General features: G+C 42.7%; 1 protein-coding gene across 1 annotated transcript in view; it reads left to right on the top strand.

Annotated features, from left to right (window-relative positions):
• Positions 1-24,249, top strand: part of LOC137635551 (zinc finger protein 271-like) — a 121,680-nt gene that overhangs the window by 6,754 nt on the left and 90,677 nt on the right. Inside the window, exon 3 of the mRNA XM_068368021.1 lies at positions 13,618-15,323. Coding sequence (XP_068224122.1) covers positions 13,787-15,323 — 1,537 coding nt within the window. The 5' untranslated portion in view covers positions 13,618-13,786. The remainder of the gene's footprint in view (positions 1-13,617; positions 15,324-24,249) is intronic.

Here is a 24,249-nt window from a genome sequence, read left to right as displayed (position 1 = left end):
CAACAAGAAATAGCAGTTCATGGTGCTGTGCTTCCGTCTTTCCACAGCACCCCAGGCTTCATGGAGTGTTTGACCTTGTGTCATCCTGGGCTCACAGGTTCGGCATCCGTCTCCTTCGTTATCTGGACGACTGGCTAATACTAAGCAGACTCGGTAGCAACCCTTCTTCAGCACCAAGACAAACTTCTGAGGCTTTGCCAAGATGTGGGGATCATGGTAAACATCAAGAAGTCATTCCTGCTTCCCACTCAACGACTGGTACCTGGGAATGATCATAGACACCAATCTGCACAAAGCCTTCCTATCAGACGACTGGGTATTGAGGCTGAGGAAGGTCCCAGCCCTGAGGTGGTTATGTCTCCTCGGGCACCTATCAGCTGTGGCCAGTCTAGTTCCCAACGGCCACCTCAGGATACGATCCCTCCAATGGCGGATAAATTCCAACTTGAATCAAGCCTTCGATTCCCCGGACATTCTGATCCCTATGGGACGAGAGGAATGGACGCACCTTGAATGGTGGGTGGCAGACGAGAATCTCTCTAAAGGGCGGCAACCTTCTCATCCTCCCCCCGGACTTGATGCTCTTCTCAGATGCATCAAAAGAAGGGTGGGGCCCCCACATGCTGCAGCACTTGACCTCAGACCTTTGGTCAGAGTTTGAAAAAGTACCAACACTTAAATCTCTTAGAGATGAAGTCTGTCTTCCTGGCCCTTCAGCAGTTCCATCAGTTCCTGGTGGGCCACTCAGTGGTGGTGATGAGCGACAACACCACAGTAGTGGCTTACATAAACAAGGAAGGTGATACTTTTTTTGCAGTCCGTATCCCATCTTGCAGTAGAAATACTGAGATGGGTAGAAGTCCACTCAGTGTTCCTATCAGCTCTCTTCATTCCCGGCAAAAGGAAGGTGCTTACGAACAACCTGAGCAGAGTGACTCAGTAGATTCCGAGTGGTCTTTGGATCATCTAGTAGCCAACAGAGTCCTGACTTTGTGCTGTTCCCCGACGGTGAATCTCTTCACAACAGCCCTGAATTTCAGGCTCTCGTTGTACTGCTCCCCAGTCCCGGACCCCAAGGTTCTCTGGCAAGATGCATTCCAACAACAGTAGGACAACATCGACGTTTACGCCTTTCCCCTGCTGATGAGAAGAGTACCCACAAGGCCAGAACTTGGTCAATCTTTCAATGACCCTCATAACTCCGCTATGGCATCACGCAGAATGGTTCCCAGACCTTCTGCAACTCCTGTTAGAGCTTCCAAGAGAATTTCCTCCATGACACAATCTACTCAGAGAACCACATGTCAACATCTACCACAAAGCCATAACTTCACTACGACTTGACGCCCGGAGACTATCCAGCATCTCCTCACTCAGAGAGGATTTTTGCAACAAGTGCAAAGATCGTCAGCCTTAGTCTACCAGGCGAAGTGGAATATTTTCTGTGGCTGGTGTCGTGGAAGAGGTATCTCTCCACTCGATGCCACTATTCCAGCAATTGATTGATTGATTGATTTAAAGTTTTCAGGCATCTATTCCAGCAATAGCGGAGTTCTTTGTGTATCTGTGGGAGGAAACGGTCATCTCAGTTTGGGCAGTAAAACTGAAAGGAGTAGACATTTCCTCTTCGCTGGAAGTTTCCCTCCTCATACTGAGTTATGAACTTACCTGTCCTCAGTCAGAAGTGAGACCTCCTCCAAGGAACGTGGTTCGGGTCCTTCGGCCCCTGAAGGGTCCTTCCTACGAACCATTATGCCAGGCAACAGATCGCCACCTCACGTTGAAGACGGTGTTCCTACTCGCTTTGGCTTCAGCCAAAAGAGTCAGTGAACTTCGTGGTCTCTCATATGACATCGCCCATTCAAGGGGATGGGGAGAAGTAAGCTTCAGCTTCATCCCTGAGTTTGTAGCGAAGACTCAAAATCCGACGACCCAGATCATCTATTACTATGCACAGTAAGGAGTTTGAGGCTCTACCTCAAATGAACAGCAGTAGTTCGTCCCCGAGTGCCATCGCTTTTTGTCAGCACAGGGAGGATCAAGAGGAGGATCACTAATAACAACATTTCAGCGTTGATTTGCAAGGTCATTGACATAGCATTGAATGTAGATCCTCCTCCAACACGTCAACCCAGACCTCATGACATCAGGGGCATTGCTACGTCCCTGGCCTTCAAACGTAACTACTCTGTGGCGCAGGTTCTACAATGGTGCGTATGGAAACGACAAAAAACCTTCACCGCCCATTACCTGCTAGACATAACCCACAGGAAACTCAATACGATCTCTATCGGTCCTGTAGTGGCAGCATAACAGCTGGTTTAATCCCTCAAGCTCCTTAAGGAACAAGTAGCAGGAGGTTGAAGGCATTGTTTACCCGGTTTTAGTCTGAGTGATTGAAAAGGAATGACTGGCTCTTTTCTTTTCTTCATCCACCCCTCTCTTGGGAAATCATCATCCAGGGTCCTCTGCACAGCTGACCTCAACCACTGTGGGTAAACCATTGCTCTCTTTTGTAACCTAGTATTGTTTCAATACTGTTGCGTCCCCATACCTTGGCGAGGTGGTATTGGGAATGTCATGGTGACCCCGGACGATTCCTAAGTGTCGAAAGAACTCTTACCTTGACATTCACATTGCTAGTATCTCAACACACAGCTTGTGTGGCCGCAGACCATGCATAGCAATGTTTAGCGAGGTGTTAGGGTTTCCTCTTGTGTGCTAACACCCAAAAGCCAAAAAGCCAGATTGGCAGGGACATCCACCATCCTAATGGGTGAGTTAACCCTTATAAATAGAGTAGGAATAAATGATAAATTTGGAAGTAATTTGTATTGAAACCTGTAGCTATTTATACAGATTTGACCACCAACCCAGTCCTCCTTGAAGTCTTGCCTCCAAGCAAAGTGAAGTACAGTACAATCACAGGCGTGTGAGTGAGAGGGTAGCTACTCCCCCACCCCCACCCCCGCTAACTAGCGGTATGGGTGATTAACCCTCGCAAATTTCTAATGGTTCGTCCTTACAGCTTCACCGAAACTTATAACCCTATAAATAGCTACTGGTTTGTATTGTTAGGAAAAATTCAAATTGCTTCCAAATTTGTCATACTAACTAATTCAAAAAATCAAAAAAAAATATTGAATGGCTGGGATTCGAGTCAGGTTCTTGGAGGTGAACAAAAATACTGAGTATATCATAATTTTTTTAGTTTCGACACTAAATACAAACCCTCGTTATTTATAGGGATTATACTTTTGGCGAAGCTGGGAGATTAGCCATAAAACTTATAGTGAGGTGTAAACTACCCTACCACTACTTAGCAGTGGGTAGGAGGGGTATCCGGCTACCTTGCTCACACACATCTGCGTTGTCTCATCACTTTTTACTTTGGTTTGCAGAGAGTAGATGTTCGTCTCTCTCTCCTCCCAACTCTTTTTATTGGCCTTCGACTTTTCTTATGTTTTTTCTTACTGATATAAGCTTTCATATATATTTAAATATTCGTGTAATATATATATTCCTTCATCATTACAGTGTGAATGTTGCTATCAATGTAGTGCGGCGTTCTCCAAGGCGGAGAAACCTTCTCTTACGGCTTCTCCCCTTTTGACGCCAGACAACACGTAGGTGGATAGCCTCCCCTTTTTCTCAAAGTACAGCGACCCTGCTTCTCCCGCAGGGGAATCAACCTCATGTGAATACTCCTTATCCATTTGGCTGTTATCGGCGCTCGCTCCCTGCGAGTTCATTGAAGGGAAGACCGTTTGTGGCTTACTCAGTGCTTGACTTCGGTCTTGCTCCTCTTCGCTGACGACGCCGCTCTCCCTCGTTATGTGGGTAGCCGGCAGAGCCTGTGACTATCGAGGTACACCTTTCCCGCCAGAGGGTTAGGTTGTTCTCCCAAGTGCTTTTTCTTCAGCAAATTAATTTTGTATTTATTTGTTTTATTCTAACTTTTCTACAGCATTAATGATGCCGCTCTCTTCTGTTATGTGATGGCAGCTGGAGAAGGGAATGCTTAGTCCAAATAAGCATGTTTACAATCATCATTGAACCTTGGTTTGTTTGTCTTTAACTCGGTACCCTAGCACATGAGAGGGATACGTCTATCAATTATGTTGACTAAATTATCATTCAAAAGGAAAACAGGATCAACACTGCTATGCAATTGTGACCAACTCAAGACCAAAAGATCACTCAAAATCCCATTCCAGTCTGCTTGAGATTTCATATGAATCTTACATGAGTATGATACATCAGGGACAGGCTGCTCAGTCTTCACTACTAATGAAATCAAGGCATGATCAGATGTCCCAACTGGAGAACCAACCTTACTTTATTTATTTATTTCTTTATTCATAACAAATAATATCAGCGTCAATGACCTTAGATGTCAGGATGCCAGATAACTCCTAATCAATCAGTCAGTGGTCACAGACATCGAACCTTCCTGCAGCCTTAGTAATGTTGTCCCGATGTGAGGTGACAGATCTTCAGTGGTGGTTGAGTCAGGAGGACCTATTAGCGAGCACTCCCCTACAGGTCCCCTCTAGAGTTTCTACTCTTCTCAGAAGAAGCAAATCTCAATCCTATTGTCACAGAAAGATAGGACCATCCACATCAGTTACCTACTGTAGAGATGAAAGCAACGTACTTGGTTTTATTCTACTTCTCGGAGACCATAAAAGGTCATTCCGTGGTGTTAATGAACGACAACTCTGTGGTAGTGACGTGCATCAACAAGCAAAACAAGGAGGTCTCAATATCCCACCTGCTTTTTCAACTGGCAATGGAAATCCATCATAAGGCTCAAGTCAGTACGATCTTGCTCTCAGCTTGCTTCATTCCCGAAAAGAGGAATGGTATTGCGGACCATCTGAGCCGACAAGGGATGACAGTTGGTTCATAATGGTCTTTGCTTCCTCAAATGACGAAGAGTCTTTTGACTTTGTAGGATTCCCCGACTCTAAACATGTACACCGATCACTTGAACACCAAAATCCCAGTGTATTGCTACCCAGTTCTGGACCCAACAGCGCCGATGGAAGATGCCTTTCAACATCCGTAGGACGGACTAGACTTTTACACCTTTCTGCCATTCTGTCTGATTCGTCAGGTACTGAATAAAATCTGTCTGTCTTGAGATGTCAGAGTAACTCTAGTTGTCCAAAGGTGGCTGCTGGATCTTCTTGCAATAATTCCAAGAGAACATCCAGTATGGGCCAACCTACTTCCTTCATCAACTTCATGTAAGAAAGTTCCACGAGGTGCTTTTCACGGCTGCAGGTTATCCAGCACATAATCCAAAAGAGAGGCTTTCTGAGACTGACTGCGAAGCAACTTTTAGGATACCTCCGGAAGTCCACCACAGCCATTTATCAAGCCAAGTGGTCAATTTCTGTGATCCGTGTCGTACGAGGAATATTGCTCCTTTGAAAGCCACTATTCCTTTGATAGCAAACTTTTTGTTGTTCTTAAGGAAAGAGAAATTACTCTGTCACAGCAGTAAAAGGCTATAGTTTGGCCTCAAGCTAAGTCTTTAAGCTGAAGGTAATCACTCTCACCTCCTCAGAGGACCTCTTAGCTCTAATCAGGAGCTTCGAACAGACGTGCCCTCTTTGGGAACTCAAATCTTCATCTTGGAATGTGATAAAGGGTCTTAGGTCCCTTAAGATGGCACCTTATGAACCTTTACATAAAACCTTTGATAGGGATCTAACCTTGGAGACAGTTTTTCATCTTGCCCCCATCATCGGCCAAGAGATAAGTGAGTGACATGGCTTGTCATACCTTGTTTCGCATTTCAAGGAGTGGAAAGAGTTATCCTTCTCTTTTGTCCCTAAGTTTGTGAGAAAAACCTAGAATCCGGCTATCATTGGTACTAGATTTAACACTTTTACAATCTTGTCTCTCTCGTGGTGGCTTATTGGAAATGTCCCAGCCTGGCGATCTATCGCACTGGGGTTAGAGTCTCGCTCAAACTCGTTAGTTTCTTGTAGTGTCTGCAACGTCACCATCCTTGAGAGGTAAAGATGGGGGATTTGGGATAGTCTATAGGTCTACTTGCAGAGTCATCAGCAACCATTGGCTGGCCCTCCCTGTTCATAGCTCGGGTGGAAAGGGGGCTTGGGCACTGATCATCATTAGGTTGGCCAGGACCCCAGCCACTTGTTGAGATACTACTGCTAGAGAGTTATTAGTTCCTTTTACTGGGTAGACAGTATTACATTGGATCCCTCTCTCTAGTTACAGCTCATTTTTCCTATGCCCACACGTACACCTAATAGTCTGGCATATTCTTTCTACATTCTCCTCTATCCTCGTACACCTAACAACACTGAGATTACCAAACAATTCCTCTTTGTTCAAGGGATCATATACTGCACCGTAGTTGTTCAGCGGCTAAGTTTCTCTTGGTAAGGGTAGAAGAGACTCTTTAGCTATGGTAAGCCGCTCTTCTAGGAGGACACTCCGAAATCAAACCTTTGTTCTCTAGTCTTGGGTAGTGCCCTAGCCTCTGTACCATGGTCTTTCACTGTCTTGATTGAGGTAACACGCAGGCATACTATTCTATCTTATTTCTCTTCTACTTGTTATTTTGAAGTTTTTATAGTTTATATATAAAAAAAGTGTTTTTATTGTTCGTAAACTTCTCTTGTAGTTTTTCTTATTTACTTTCCTCACTGAGCTATTTTCCCTGTTGAGGCCCTTGAGCTTTTAGCATCCTCTAGCCTGTGAATAGTGGCTTTCACGCGCCTCTGCTTTATACACGACACCCACAAGGTGCTCGCGCGAGGGTAGTAACCTCTGCATTCCATGCTTTTATCTTTCTCTGGTATATTTGGAAGGTTTATATCAGAAAAGTGTAAAGAAGGACCCTTTTCACCGGCCGTCACAGGTCGACCCAGAAATAATGATAATTGAACTTTGGTCCTGCTTGCTAGGGCAAGGTCACTCTCCCTTGCCTCTGCTCATTCATGAGTGGCCTTTAAGAGGTCATTGATAATCTGGATAATCTGTTGCTCTGTCCTGTAAGAGCAGTCGGGAAATACCCTAGACCAAATATCCCTATCCTCTTTATAAGGATCCTTCTAAGAATACTCTCACCTCTTGTTGCGAGAGGTTATTCTGAAAGCCTATAAATTTATAGGGGAAGAAGCACCGCTAGGGACCCCTCCCTCTCTCAAGCTCATGTCATTCGGGATCTTGCTCTACTTGTCGTTCTGCAAGAGCCACTCAGTAGCCCAGGCCAGACCACTGTGGCCACTACCTGAAAGACTGTCCCCATAGATCCCTGGATACTTTGTCCTTTGGGCCCTATTCTTGCGGCATAGCAACCAATTTAGACCATGCTCTAATGGGACACTTAACTTTTTTCAATATTAATCTTACCCGATGATCATGTAGCTGTCAACTCCGTTGCCCGACAGAAATCTACGGTCGGGATACGCCAGCGATCGCTATACAGGTGGGGGTGTACACAACAGCGCCATCTGTGAGCAGGTACTCAAGTACTTCTTGTCAACAAGAACTCAATTTTTCCTCTGTCGTGCCACCGGCTAGACCTACTGGGATACGCTGTTGATTCTGGAGTTATTGCTCACGAATTGGTGATGTATTTGCTCTAGAGTTTAGCCTTCGCTATTCAGGAAGCTTTATCCTTAGCTTAGCAAGCTTTTGGAATTAATTTGAATTAATTATGGTGACGAAGAGAGTATGGACTCTCTTTCACTTTTAAATGGCCGACCCTTCCCTAGACGGAAGTGTTGGTGTCGAAGAGAGTATAGACTCTCTTTCACTTTTTATTTTATATCTCTCCGCCATTTATAGGCCTCTTCGATTAACTTTCCTTAAAAAAAAAAAAAAAAAATATGCGACCTTTCCTAATAGTAGGCGGTCCTTACTTGGAACCGAAGTTAATTAACATTGAGCTCGTCATATCGTTTTTCCTGTTAAGAGTTTATGCTATTTTAATTTTATGTTTTTGAAAGAATTTCTTTGATAAGTCTCGTACTGTTTTCAAAGTTGAACTAACGTTTTGTTTAGTCTCCGCAGTTGTTGACGTTCAGAACGTTCAACTTGCGCTCTATGGTTACGATAGAGAGAGAGTATTCATGGTTTCACGTTGCAGTAAGAGTAAACCGATTCTAGCGTTTCGTTCATTCTTTCTTAGCTTAAATGGTTTTAATTCTAATAAAGGAGCTTTTTATTTGGGAAACCTTTCAGTTTTTTTCCTTTAACAAATAATATGTTTTAACGATATATATAATTGGGCTCATCTCTCAGGTTCTAAGTCAAGAGAGAGAGAGAGAGAGATAGAGACGGAGGGAGAGAGAGGAGGATAAACGTTTCGTTCAAGCGGGTAACGTTGTTCTCGTTTTTTTTTTTTTGCTCTTCTCCCTAGTCGATAGAGGGGAAGAAGGTAAAACGTTTCTAGAGTTTTATTCTTGTTCCCAGGCTTTATGCGGTGAGAGATTTTAAACGTAGTTTATTTGATCTAGTGTTTAGTCTCTTTTCCAGCCACTGAATTCTTTATCTTTCATTATGTTTTTCTGTTACATTGTAATACTGTTTTCGCAATTACTACCTTTTAATGAAGGATAGGATTGCGTGTTTCAGGTACAAACCACTTAAAGTTTCGAGTTCAGTGAAATAAGTGCAAACAGAAAATCAAAAGTGATAAAGTGATATGCGCAAAGTGTTAGTGTTGCGTTCGAGGGTTCGTCTGTTCGTGCCAGTGGTTCACCTAGTCTGGGACCTCTTACAAGCTCCCAAGCCCAGGGGAGAAGTAATGTCGAAGGACTTATGGGTTCCTCAGGCCTTGATCGACGAACAGACGTTTCCCTCTGTGGTTTCGGGTGTATTTACACACGTTGCCGACGTGATCACCCCACCCACACAAAGACGAGAGAGCCCATTTATTCCTCGTCTGCGGAAGAGGTTTCTCGCAGAAACCATGGACCAAATCTTGCAGCTTTTAAGTGCAAGTCGGTCACTTCCGCGCAAGTCCAACGGCCTAGGTGTAGCCACTGGGTCAGTTCGGACTCGCTGCAGTACGACAACTGCACACCTCCTAAGAGAGGCTAGGTGGTACCGCAACAGGCAGTAACTCCGTCTGTTGCCTCCTCTGGGGGACCTAGATTTTACTCCCAGGTACTAGAATTCCCATTCAACGGATTCGTTCGATTGAAAGAGATTGCCTTGGTTAGCTTAGACAAGGTACCGAAGGTAACGGTATTATTTCCTAAAGGGCAGGCCCGATCTGTCTGGACCAGGATGTTGTCAGCCTGGGGGGTACGATAATTCCAGGCTCTGCCCTTCCAGTTCGACCTACACGTTTGTTGGTCTGATCGGGTCAGTTGTGGGAAGTACGTTCTGTCTGAGACCTCTATCAGACAGGAATTGATAGTCGGTTTCCCACTCGTCATCACAGCCTTCCTCTGGTTCGACGATTTTGTATCTGACCCCCCATCATCAGGTGGTCTACCTCACTGATTCCCCAGGTACACAGCCCAACTCCGTTGGGATGTTTTGCCTGCATGCAGCCCTAGATCCGAACCCTCAGGCTCCTTTCATGGACACCAGAGAGGAAGCTACAGGAGTAGAAGACAGTCCCGACATCAAGGCGGACCTAGGAAAAAGGGGGCTCGGAGAAGGGAAGGACCTAGATTCACTCCCTCACAACGCGGTGGTCCTGGTAGAGGGAAGACTTTACCACTTTCGTGACCATTGGACTCGGTCTGTGGGATCATAGCATAGTCTCTAACGGTTTGAGATGAAAATGGCCTCAAGGTCCTCCTCCTCCGCCAGTGACCTTCTCCCAGAAATACACTCCCGTCCTGAAAGAGTACCCCACAGGGTTACTCAAGAAAAAGCAATCAAACGACTATCTCTTAGGTATGGAACTTACTTCCCCGTGGGACCGTCACCACCTCTGTCGATCTTACCGACCGCTATTAGCTTGCGCCTATAGCTCGAAACTTTTCTTCTTATCTGGGTTTCCACCTAAGCAAGAAAGCCTTTGTGTTCAAGACATGCCCTTCGGCCTCAACATTGATCCCAGGATATTCACGAAACTGGGAGAGGCAGTGTTAGAACAACTCAGGAACCAAGAGATACAGATCATTGCTTATCTGGCCGGTTGGCTCATTTGGGCCCGGCCGGCCATAGAAGGTAACAGAGCTACGAAGGAATTTCTTCGATCGCTCGACAACCTGTGATTTCGGGTCAATCTCCATAAGTTTCGCCTGCGACCATCAGGCCACTTAGAATGGTTAGCCATTCAGTGGGACCTTTCGAAGCACACGTTGTCTCTCCCTTCCAAAAGTAAGAGGAATAGGTTCCAAGATCAAGAATTTCTCAAACACAAACAGGTGTCCAAAGAGCCTAGAAAGTATCCTCGGCCTTTCCCAATTCACTTCAGTAACAGATCTCCTAATAAAGGCCAAACTCAAGACATCAATCGATTTTGGAGAAAGAGAGCTACAGTACCTATAAGAAGACAAGGTCTCGAAGATCCCCTCTGTCGGGAAAATGAGACTACGCCCATGGTCAGAACCGAAGAACCTCTCCAAAGCGGTTCCTCTACAATTCCCACCTCCACAAGTGACATTCCATTCAGCCGTGTCTCTAAGTGGTTGGGGGGATTTCTCCGAACATCAGATGTTTCAGGTTCTTGGTCACTAGCCATGAAACAGTCCCATATCAATGTTCTCGAAGCCATGGCAGTGTTCTTGACCCTGAAGAGAGAGACTCCTCCGAGGTCGACCCACATCAGAGTAGTGTCAGACAGCACAGACGAGGTACACTACGGAAACAGGGGAGGATCCAAGTCACCCAACCTGAATCAGATCCTGGTCACTTTCTTCGCCTGGGCAACAGAAAAGAACTGGTCCCTGTCAGCACCTCACCTAGCGGGAGGCCAGGATGTGAGAACGGGCTCAATATCCAGGACGAGTTCCCTGGAGTCAGAATTTCACTCCGGTGGATACTCAGGTTCGTTCCAGGCATCCAGGTAGATCTATTCACATCTCAGATCAATCACAAACTTCCTTGTTATGTGACCCCAATCCTGGACCCTCGGGCTCATGCCATGGACGCATTACCCCGGGATTGGAACCATTAGAGGAAGATTTCCCTATCTCTCCCAGTGAATCTTCTAAAAACTTTAACACCGACTGCGCTCCTTCCGGGGCGCAGTGGTTTTAGTACCACCTCACTGCCCAAGAACAGTTGGTTTCCTCTCCTCCTCGAGTGGAAACTCCGTCCCATCCGGATTCCGTTCCTCAAACTGACCCGAGTATTCCAAACTCACTGTGTCAGATTACTCAAGGATGTCCAAAACCCTAACTTTGTGGACTACAGGAAGTTGGCAGCTCGTAGAGACTCGAACATTGAACCGGAAAACGATTTCTTCATCGAATCAGTCAAAAGGGACTCGACAATTCGCCAATATGATTCGGCCGTTAACCCCCAAAATAGGTGGTCCCCTTGGAAAGTTATTCCTCTTCTCCAAGATATTTTTCTATGTCCGGTCACCACTCTCAGGGCCTTTTTAGCCACGACTGCTACCCGATCGTCTGGCCCCTTGTTTATCAGGGAACAAGGAGGTACCATTCCCATGCGTGGTATTAGGCTATAGATCCTATACTTCGTTTGACAAGCCAATCCGGGATCATTTCCCCCAGAAGATGGACTTTGATGACCTTATAAAGTTCACGGGTTGAGATTCTCCTATGGTCTTCAAACGCCACTACCTAATGAGCTTACAGGCTCTTAAATACTCAACAGTTGCAGCTGGGAGCCGTATCTCTCCCCAGTGATCTTTTGTTCTTCCTTTCATCCATCTCTTTTCTTCTCCCTCCTACCCGCCACTCGCACCACGACGCCGCTTCCTTGGTGGTTCGTTAGCCCTAAGTTTATTACATATTAGGTTATGTTTGTAACTATTATTGATTACCGTTGTTACAGGGTTGGGATATTCTTAGCCATGTCAGTTTTGTAGCATGTTTCCTCTGATACTCGGAGGCTTCCCTGTTATCATGTTTGTTTACCTTAATTATTTATGATTTTCTTTACATGGTGTTGTTTCTCTCCCCTCATTAAATTAGTTATTGTTGGGCTTGGAAGGCATTCTCTGGTACATTTTCACCCGGCGCCACAGATCGACCCAGAAAAGGGATTTTGACGAAGGAAAAATCTATTTCTGGGGAGAGACCTGTGGCGCCCGGTGAAACCCTTCCCCTTTATTTTACACAATCCCACCCTTTCCTTTCCAAGCCATCATGGCCAATACAGAAGGATGTTGTTCAGATGGCGCTCGCGTCGTGGCGTGGGTGGTGTGGCGCTGGAGGTTGGCAAGGGCCTTTGTATCGGCCCATCCCTTTGACGAAGGAATTAACTAAATGGAAGACAACCTGTGAATAGTGGATTTCACGCGCCTTTGCTTTATACACGACACCCTAAAGGTGCTCGCGCGAGGGTTGTAACCTCAGCATTCCATGCTTTTATCTTTCTCTGGTATAATTGGAAGGTTTTATCAGAAAAGGTATTTAAGAAGGACACTCTTTTCACCGGGCGCCACAGGTCTCTCCCCAGAAATAGATTTTTCCTTCGTCAAAATCCCTTTTATGTCTGCCTATTCAACCTAAAAATATTTTCTGCAAATTTGAACTTTTGAAGTTACTGTGCACCAATTCATTTACCTAATTAGGAATATCATTCCACAACTTGGTTGCAGCTGGAATAAAACTTCTAGAGTACTGTGTAATATTGGGCCTCATGATGTAGAAGGCCTGACTATTAGAATTAACTGCATGCCTAGTATTACGAACAAGATGGTACTGTCCAGGAATATCTGAATGCAAAGTATAGTCAGAATTAGCAAAATCTTAAGAAAAAATGAACCATAACCAGAGAGAGGGATCCAATGTAGTACTGTGTGGCCAGTCAAAGTACCTAATAACTCTAGCAGTAGTATCTCAACAGGGGCTGGTGCCTTGGCCAGTCTACTACCATATAGCTAAAACTAAATAATACTTGAAATCTATTTGATTTTTCCTCGCATTGAAAACCTTAGTCCTTTAGAATTAAACTTCCCACTTAAACCACCCTCGTCAGTCCTTAGCCAATGGTCAACAGTGAAAAGTCTCACTGGAAAGAATCGGGGCTACTCGTCCACACGCAGCACTTGTCGTCAACAACCTTGTTGATGAATCAACATCCTTTCCAGCTCCGCTGAAGACGTACATTTTTTAAAGGACTTAAGGTTGTATTGCCAGGGAAAATTAATATCAATTCTAAAATATTTCATCTGGCCTTTTTGAAAAAAGGGTTTTGAGGTGAATAGTTCTGTAGTGTATACCCAATGTAACTGATGGTCTTACAGAAGGTGCTCTGCATTATGAAATATGTAATAAAGTGTAGGAAGGGATTTCAGATTTTTAGATGCCTAAAATTTATAACTAGGACAAATAGAGAAGACAAGAGAATAAAGTCTAGTTTGCACATTTTGGAAAATTACTGTTTAGATTAGAAAGTTGTCCTGTTATTTAAGAACACTTCATCATATTCACCTTTAACTTTTCCAATGATAGTTGTTCTCCATCATTTCAGAATTTTCATCCCAAAGAAAATGATCATCCAACTCTTGTGGCAAGATTGTGTAAGCTACTGAAGATATCTGCTAAAGAAGGGTCCATGTGGGCTCATGTTATAAGACTGATGCAATTTATGTTGTCTCAAAATAGCTGGCTTAACATTACTTTCTCTTTGTTGGCTGTTGATGATAATATTGAAAAGGATGTCATCTTGTGATAGGAAAAGGATGAGGAATTCTGAATCCATAGAATTTCCAATGAAAAGTGAAAGTGAAGATTCGTCTTCACTTTCTGCAGTCAAGCTGGAAAATAACGATTTGGTTGACAATATTGCACTCTTTGATGATGACTCTCTTCTCATGGATCCGGCCATGGAATTCAAAGCAGAGCCAGAGTTCAAAGCAGAGCCAGAAATATTTAAGTCAAGCGTCAATGTCACGAAATATTCTTACGACTGTAATGTATCAGTGAGTAAGGGGGATTTACAAAGTTGCCGAAAGGAAGCCAACAAAGAGGATAAAAGTGTAAATACCGAATTATGGACTGAAGTAGATTTCAAAGAGGAATGTAGCAAAGGGGAAGTCGGTGAAGAAGTGAATCGAATAAAAGAGAAGATTGAAAACAGTGACTCTGACACATATCTATGTCAGGAAAATGATCCAAAAACTCACACAGATGTTGGTATGACAGAGAATTATGGGAAGAAATTTAGTGGAATAGTTAACCTCAATACTCACCTGCTAATTGACTCCGGAGGTCAGTTTATATGCAGAGAATGTGGTGAAATATTTTCCGAGCAAAGTGACCTCATAGTACATCATAGAATTCATACTGTGGAGAAGCCTTTCAAGTGTAATGTCTGTGAAAAAGCATATTTTGAGAAACGTCGTCTCACAGAACATCATAAAACTCATACCGAGGAAAGGCAATTCAAGTGCAGTTTATGCGACAAAATGTTTTATCATAAAAGTGATCACACGAGACATTATAGAACTCACACTGGGGAGAGGCCTTTTAGGTGCAATTTCTGCGACAAAGCATTTTCTCATAGGAGTAATCTAGTAAGGCATTATAGCTATCATACTAAGGAGAAGCCGTTCATGTGCAATGTCTGTGGCAAAGCATTTTGTCAAAGAGCTGATCTGAAAAAACATTTTATAATTCACACTGGGGAGAAGCCTTTCAAGTGCACTGTCTGTGACAAAGCATTCTCTCATAAAAGTAATCTCCTGAAACATTATAGAAATCACACTGGCGAGAGGCCTTTCAAGTGCGACATCTGTGACAAAGCATTTTCCCAGGGAAGTGATCTCACAAACCATTTTAAAATTCACACTGGGGAGAAATTCAAGTGCGCTATCTGTGACAAAGCATTTTCTCGGAGAAGTAATCTCACAAAACATCATAGAAATCACACTGGCGAGAGGCCTTTCAAGTGCAATGTCTGTGACCAAGCATTTTCTCAGAGAAGTCATTTCATAAAACATTATAGAATTCACACTGGGGAGGAGCCTTTCAAGTGTGATGTCTGTGACCAAGCGTTTTCTCAGAAAAGCAATCTCACAAACCATTTCAAAATTCACACCGGGGAGAAGCCATTCAAGTGCACTGTCTGCGACAAAGCGTTTTCTCAGAAAAGTAATTTCAAAAAGCATTATAGGATTCACACTGGGGAGAAGCCTTTCAAGTGCACTTTCTGCGACAGAGCATTTTCTCAGAAGAGTGATCTGGAGAAACATCGTGGAAGAAAGCATTTTCTCAGAAAAGTCATTTCGCAAGATAAAATGCAATTCACACTGGGAGATTAATTGTAGCATGTGAAGATTTGCACGGGACAAAAGTTGTAAAAAAATAGGAAAGTCGTATAATCCTTTAAAAAATAGGAAAACATTTTAACAAAGTGTTTAAATGTCCATACTAGCCAAACTAAGTGAAACTACACTAAATTAATGTGTTCTGATGAATTTTTTGTTATCGGTGTTAGTATTTCCACAAGCACTCTCTCACTTTAACAAAAGTGTAAGAATTGTTCTTCAGGGAATTTCCTGTACTTTCTTGTCTTATGTATAAAATTTTGTATAACTATGTAATAAATTTACCTATAGGTTTAAAAGTCAATATCACCGTAATTAAGTGAAGTTTATCAATAGTTCAAAGTACAAAGACAGTTTATTTCATCTCATCAGTTTATCTTGGGTTCTTTTATATGAAGTCTGCACTACATATTAATATATTGCCTGTGAGCATTTGTCTTTTCTATTTATTAGTATGTCTGGGTCGATTTATTTAATTGTTTGATATTCAACATTATTTTCCAATGGCTTCTTTTCTGGGCTCAACCTGTGCCGCTCCATGAAATGCTCCTTTTAGCATCATTTCTCGGTATATAACTGCTATATATTACCAGAGAAAAAAGTTGCATTGGAATGCCAGGGATGAACCCAGCTCGCTCACCTATATAAGGTGTCGGTATGATAACTGGGGCGTGAAAACCACTGTCAGAGGTCTCGGGCCATTTAGATATCTCCTCTTCAAATACCCCCGTTACTGCGAGGTGCCGTTCTACATTCCACTACTGATCGCTACTACTACTACCTCCACCCACGCGATCATCTTCACTCCTTTCATAGCATCGGTTGTGTTCGCACACACGTTCCCTTTGATCGTGACTTTTGGTTTTGAGAGTTTTTTCCTGCGCAAGATGTCGGATATTCAAGCTTCTACCTCCAAGTTGAGTACTAAAACTATGAGTTTTGAGGTTCTGGAAGTAGCGATATCCCAGATATTCATTTTCTTAGATGTTTTTATTTCGGAGTCGGAGATGCCGCGCCGCTCCCGGTCAGCCATTTTGGTTTCGGTGTGGTGACTTCCCTTCATTTCCATGTTCTTGTGACCCCAGTGGTGACTGGTCTTGAATGGGTGGTGTGTGCCGAATAGAAGGTGGAACCTTTTTTATGTTGTTAAAGCACAATAGGAAACTTCATGTGTTTGTGTCAGTTGGGATAAGAGAGTAAGTGCAATATGCGGAAAATAGTTGCCGAATCTGCTGGATGTTATAGCAATATGTGAAAAGAAGGATGCACACATAATGAAAAACACTTGTATGGAGCTTCAGAAGTGAGTTGACTTATCTTTTCACGATTGAATTATATTTTGAGCGTCGAATCAGCTGGCATGGAAAGGGGATTCTTTGTGGCAGAACTGGTCAAACCTTGACATTCATGTATTCCCCTGTTCTCAGTGATTTTGAGGATGATAAACAATCGGTGTTTTGGGTCTGCTGGAGGACTGGTTGGTCCTTATTGGCCTCAGAGGGAACGATTGATGGATCTATGATTTCTGTTGTTAGGTTGCTCAAGAAGGTTGTTTTTCAGGACCAATTTACTCAGACAACCTGTGTGTTGAGGCGGGCACCTAAGGCCCTGTGTACTCCAGTTATCTTCATGTCTACCAAATCCTTAGAGAAAAAGGGTTTCTAGGCCCTCTAGACTGTCTATTTTAGTTTCCCAGAGACATTCCACCAATATTCTTCATCAAAGACAGTTGCATGAATATTTTGACTGGTACAAGCTCAGTGGCATGAATATTTTGATTGGTACAAGCTCAGTGGCATGAATATTTTGACTGGTACAAGCTCAGTGGCATGAATATTTTGACTGGTACAAGCTCAGTGGCATGAATATTTTGACTGGTACAAGCTCAGTGGCATGAATATTTTGACTGGTACAAGCTCAGTGGCATGAATATTTTGACTGGTACAAGCTCAGTTGCATGAATATTTTGACTGATAAAAGTCCAGGAAAGGCCTTTGGGGTGCATTACTAAGGACCAAAATCAAACATAATGCTACATACATTCTAATTTATTCAGCTATCTGCATATGCATACTATTGCATACATACAATTATATTCTTTCTGTTTCATCATCAATGATAGTTATCAAACCTAATCTTAACTAGCTTTCATACACTGGGTACTTGGCTACACCATCAAAATTTCACTTTTAATACATTGAAAACATTGAACGAGTACGACTTGATATATAAAATCCTCAATCTGATGAACTTCACACTAAATTTCATATGTAATCACAAACACCAACACTATAAACCAAAACATATTCATCAGAACCCGGCAAAATTGTTTTTCAATCCATGTAGGAATCTTTATTACATTGTCAAATGAATCACTCATCATCATCATCTCCTCCTACGCCTATTGACGCAAAGGGCCTCAGTTAGATTTCGCCAGTCCTCTCGGTAACCGCTTAATGTAACTTAACTATAAGAAATAATGTATACACTAATGACAGTTTATGCAAGCATTAGGTGAATATCTTGTGTATCCTTCTCTACATGTGTTAACACCCAGCAGAATTTCTGCTCATTCCTTTGATATGGCTACTATTTAAAAGAAAACTACTGTATAAAGGTCTATACGCATTTCATTTAAATGGTTTTTACTTACTCTAATGGAAATAGCAAAAGGTCCATAGTCCACCTTCCTTTTTTATCACCAGCTTCCCAAATACTTAGGCACACACACACAAACACACACTCCCCACGGTCCCCAACAAACGGCTCTGGTGTCTCAGAACAACAGGAAAATATCATGTAGGCCACTATCATCAGTTTGGCTCAACCTTCCTGAAAATGAAGACAGAAATGGGGCGGGGGGAGACAGGCAAATGCATATGAAGATTAAATTTTACAAAACATACAGTAATGGGAGAAAAGAAAATCTCCTTTCAGAGGCCAAAAATTAATAATAGTTAATATTACTTCGAGATTTGTACTGATATACTGACTATTTTAAGAAAAATTAGTGCCCTCTCTCAAAGGTAAGTGTGCTAGGTTACGGAAACCTTCATCTAAGCTCCCGTTCTACATCAAGGAGTGCCAGCTCATGTGACCCAATGATCAATTTAAGAAAAGCTTTTTTATATTTTTATCTTAAATTAAAGGTGGTTCTTATAAATATACAAACCTTTGTCACTAAGAGGAGGATAACTTCAGCACAACCTGATGCAGCCATTGAATTATTTACAAGGTAGTTATAACTACCTACTGGGGGTGTGATTGTGAAAGCTCATCCACCTGTCATTCAGAGAGTGCACAACTTTTGACTTCGACTGCAACAAGTACCTCTCATAAACTTCTGTAATTTTATTTTATTTTTTCTCTTTTCAGAGTGTGTTCATTGGTAAATAGAGCCTAATAAAGAGATGTGGTTTTGTCTGGAAAAATCCAGCATGAAATGTGGCAGGTTTACTGATACCAGCCATTGATCCTCATCTCCTGTGTACTTTTTACAGCTGTGATGAGTGCCATTTGTTAACTCCTCTTCAATGGTAAGATCTTGTCAAGAAGAACAAGAAGGCTAAGGGGAAACCTTCTTAATCAACTTTGGCTATGCATGAAACTGATGCTAATGAGAGACTACAGTTCATACTTTTCCTCTTGTGAAAATTGACCTGCTGTGTCCCATGGAACTTCATCATCTTGAGATGGATCCTTGCTAGGAATTTTGGGGGTTACGTAACCTCATATCACTATCGGGATGCTCTTCATGGAAAGCAGAAGAATCACCTTTCCTTATTGATGGCAATACTCTGCCATTGCTTTGAATTTTTCCCATTGCTGCTCAGATAAACGATGACTTGAATTTAAGGGAGTTGTGGCCTTCCTTGGGCATTGCTGGTGCTTTTTCAGTGGGGACGCTGTTGGGGATTTTGGCTAGCGCCATGACTTCTATGGATACCCCTGCAGTGATGAGCCCAAATCCTGCAACACTTGTGAGGGCAATTGAGTGGGAGGCACCTTTAGATGTGGTCTGGTAGGTGTTGAAGAATTCCCTGTGGCTTCTTTTTTGGAAGCATAATTGTTGGTCTCCCAGACCTTGACCTCAGCAAAAGTTGGAAAGAGGAAGAAGCATGTGCCTTTCACCTCTTCTAGTTGTTCTCCCTCTGCCTCCCTCTACGATTCTACTGTGACTACTTCTAAGAAAAAGAATAAGTCTAGTGAGGCTACGAGCAATCTCTCTCTCCGTACGATATAGAGAGGTGTTGTACTACAGAGGACTGACCCAGTGAGGGAAAGCATCTTGGTGTGCAGTACAGGACTAAGCGCATGCACTGTTGGTCAGGGTGAAGGCAGCTGCCCTTCTCTGTCCCTTACTTCTGGGAATCTCCCAAAAGATATTGGGGTATGAAATGGAGAGAGGAGGATGATGGCTTATGGGGGAGGTTCCATTGCGTACACAAGATACAGAACCAGTGGTGAGAGGAACCAGCGACCGGTGTCATTACTTGTATGAGCAATGAGACATTCCCTTGCTTGCTCCTAATTGGGACTACGATCTTCCCTGTCCTCGTAACTCTTGGGTCAGAAGAGACGTTCACACACGTTCATATGGTAGGGAACGCAGTTGCCTGTTACCTGTTCTTTTTCTGTGTGATCGGTACACACGCCAGGAACTTCCCACACGTACATCCTACCAGGAAGAACCACCCTTTATCATTCTCAGTGCTCGTACAAGCACCAAGATTTTTTCCCGCAAAAGAGCAATCAGGAGCAAGGCCCATCATCAGCTGGTCAGTAGCATGACCTATCAAGACAAAAATATGTGTTACTTCATCTGTGTCTGGGGAAGTGGATGTGGGCCAGAGACAGTTCTCTCCCCGAAGGAGTGGGTTATCAGGCCCAACTTCAGCTTCTTCAGGTCATGTCTCCAGTTCCATTCTTTGTCTGGAGTGTGCTTACACCGGGAGGAAATAACTGATTCCCAAGGTGTCTGATGAGACCTCCTCCTATCCTTCTATCCAAGGAGGCCTGAACTTGTTCCAGTTCCAGTGTAGGGAAAGAACCCTGAGATTGAGTATTCATTTGTTCATTCTCTTGATTTCATTCATTAGTATAGTGAAATGCCACTGTGGCTCCTGTTACTTTGGGGTCCTTGTTCATTGATCGGCTCTTTAATACCCCTCAAGGATCAAGGCCTTCATTGGTGTGACCATAGTCGGATGTTGATCATGGGGCAAACGACAGAGTGAATTATCAAATTTTTGGTCAGAAAGTTATCTATGGTTTAGTCATACCAGCAATTCTGTTGGCAGAGGAGGTTCTACATGCCTGAGGGCTAGAGCAATTCTCCTAAAGACCCTGGTGTAAGCTGGGATTCCTGTGGAGAGATTCAGGCCGGAGGGCACGTCATTTTCACAAAATGTTCTTCCATGGCTAGCCTCAAGGCAGCTTCTTGGATCTATTAGTGGTCTGGGTCAGTTACCTATTTTGCCACAACCTCTGCTTTGTCAGTTCCCGAGACTTGAGCAAAATACAGGAAGTTGGTTCATGCCATTGTTCACTGGTCTCTTCTTGGATCCAATCAAACGGGATATGTCTGGTTGAGCATCTAAACAATCAACTGGTCCTAACCTCCTCTGAGAGGCAGTTGTTTCAGGATTCAGCTGCTGTCTCTTTGTCGCAATGTGGGGAAAAGTTGAGTATTATGCGCAAGAAGAGGATGAAGTATCTGGCAATGCTGAGAGATATAGCAGCATAGAAAATCTCTCCTTCAAATGATCACACCAGATGCATGAGAGAAATAGCGTGACTGTTCTTGTTCAAGTAAGAACTCCCAGCTCTGCTGTGGAAATTTTTCCTCATTTGAAAATTTTGTTCCACCCAGATGTGTCCAACAGCAATTGTGTCAGTGGTGACTGAAACATCACTAGAGGCCAGCCAAATATCCCCACCCTTGTTGTTCCAGTTGAAAAGGAGGTACAAGATGATCTTTTTTAATAGATGAACAAAGGAAACATTATCATTGGAGTTTCACTCCACTTTTCTCTAAAAGAAATGCTGGATGATTAAGTTGCTTTATGAGAGTTGTCTTCAGAGGAAAAACAACTGCAAATCAACCTGTTGGAAATTTGAGTAGCATTCCTAACACTGCAAGCATTTCAACATCTTGATATGGCACTCAATAATGCTGCTAAGTGACAATACTACTGTCATAGCGTACGTCAACAAGCAAGGAGGGAATGTCGTGCACTGTCTTTACGAGGTGACAAACCAGGGGCACATCTTGGTAGTGGATGAAACACTGTGGAGCAAGGTACAATCTAGGCAAGAGGAATGTATTAGCAGGCACACTCAGTTACCAGGTACAGGTCGTAGGCTTCTTGTGGTTTGGGGATCACCAGCAATCAATGTGTCCACCAAACGGCTGCTCAACTGGACATTGATGACACCATAGTCTCAAGATGACCCCCTGTGATTCCCAGATTGCCACACGCCTAAATGTATCCAGATCTGCTGATGCTCCTTGTCAAGGTGCTGAAATAAGCACACCGGTAGCACAATCGTCCATTAGCCCCACCTTCAGAGATACCATTACTCAGTTGAGTGCACTTCACAGGTAGAGTAGACACTGTAAAGCATCTCTTCTGAAGAGAAAGCTTTTCGTTAGGCACTGCACATGACATGTCTTGATACCTCCCAAGGTTATATGCAGCTGTTTACTGGGGAAAGTGGGATATCTGCAGTTTGCAATGTACGGGGGATACTTCTACAGTATGAGTTTTTGGGCTCAAGGCATGTCGTCCTGATGGAAGGTTCCTTCGGTAGCTTCCTTTGGGTATATATGACTGGTAGTCATATATACCCAAAGGAAGCTAACGAAGGAACCTTCCATCAGGACGACATGGCCATCTCACCCAAAAATAGATTTTTTGCTTCGCTCAAAATCCGTTTTCTCTTCAGTGGATTGCAGACTTCCGATGAAAGGCCACCACCCAACCCTGACCCAGGTTTTCAGACTGAAAGACCTGACCTCTCCTAGTCCTCCTCTTGAGAATTGTCTATGGTCATGAGGAGCTTCGAGTAGGGCATTAGATGGAGATCTGACTCTAAAGATGAAATTTCCTCTCCTTTTTCATCGCATATTTTATCTTTAAAATCGCACAGTATTCTACCTTATTCGTGCAATAGTATCCTGTATTCTGATAATAAACAGATACTGAAACAAAAGGGGAAAAAATAATATTCTGATAAGTTTTATGAATTCTCTTCGTAGGAAAAAACAAAGGTTTAAAATATGGATGTAGGATGAATTAAGTTGCTACTGATAATTCTATTAACTTTTGTATATCTCTCTCACCTTTACTATTGACCTTATTGGTAATGAAATTGAAACTTGTCAAAGTGGAAAATGAAGCAGAAAGTGACAGACAAACAAGGTCAACCAGAAACATAAATAAATTACCCTCTTAGTATTCTGATTATGAACTGTATTGATTTTGTACATATTTTCTTTCAAGTCATATAAATATTGTGACTATGAAGCGTATTGATTTTGTCTATGCATTCTTGAATGACATGTCTAATTTTATACCAAGCGTGAATATTTTATGTTTTGAGCAGGCGCAGCCACATATCCATTATAGTGGTATCTAGGGCCTCCGTTACGGCCCTTCCCTTTGATGAAGGAATTATCTAAATGGAAGACAGCCTGTGAATAGTGGCTTTCACACGCCCCTGCTTTATACACGACACCCACAAGGTGCTCGCGCGAGGGTAGTAACCTCTGCATTCCATGCTTTTATCTTTCTCTGGTATATTTGGAAGGTTTATATCAGAAAAGTTTAAAGAAGGACCCTTTTCACCGGGCGTCACAGGTCTCTCCCCAGAAATAGATTTTTCCTTCGTCAAAATCCCTTTATAGTGCACAATATTTTGAATGTCAGAAACTTCTAGAACTTATTATAATCCTAACTAATAACCTATCAAAGGAAATTTAGTGGAATATTGTAACTAATAATCCATCCGAGTAAATTTAATTTGTGAAGAAGAAAAGATGTTATATTATTAATAATCATCATTCAGTAATTAGGATATTAATTGTATTGCATGAGAACGCTACCAACAGTTCCATAATTTCTAATGATTCCTAATGTTGTTGTATTCCCGCTAAGTACAATAAAGTTAAGTTCTAACATGCCAGTTTATATAATAAATATCACCTCTAAAATTAAGCATCAAGACAATAATAACGATTAAAATACTCCTAAGTAACTCCAAAAGCGATCTATTTTAATCAAACAATTCGGGAAGAAGAACTACTTTTTATTGGTTTGTTTACATTTCAAGTCACTCCAAGTCATCTTATAAACGTTTCCTCAGGCGATAAACCTTTCGGTAATGGACTCATGGACGGCAGGGTTGCCAGGTTTTCCAAGTGAAAAAAGGCCAACGTCTGATCAACTGCAGCTTTAAAAGGCCAACCTAATAATAGAAAAAGGCCGAAAATATAGCATTTAAGACTAAACAATTTCAAAAAGGCCAAATTTAGGTATTTAGCACGAAAACAGGGACAAATTTAGAGTTTTTTTTGGCCCGAAAAAAGGCCATCTGACAACCATTGTGCCAGTACAGTCAGTGTCGCCAAGGCTTTCAAGCAGGTAAGTGTTATGTTCTTTTATAGCACCGAGTTTAAGCTTAACTTTAAAATAAAAATTCTCAATTTTGTGCCCTGGTTTTCATTATTTGAAATTTATAAGAGAACAGATTTAAAACAACACTTATGCAGATGTGATAAAGTTGATTAAAAGGAATAACTAAAGTGGATGATATAAGCATTAATGAAAATA

The sequence above is a fragment of the Palaemon carinicauda genome, unplaced genomic scaffold, assembly GCF_036898095.1.
Source record: "Palaemon carinicauda isolate YSFRI2023 unplaced genomic scaffold, ASM3689809v2 scaffold14, whole genome shotgun sequence".
Classification (NCBI taxonomy): domain Eukaryota; kingdom Metazoa; phylum Arthropoda; class Malacostraca; order Decapoda; family Palaemonidae; genus Palaemon; species Palaemon carinicauda.
Note: the sequence above shows the minus strand (reverse complement) of the source record. Positions and strands in the feature narration are given on the sequence as shown.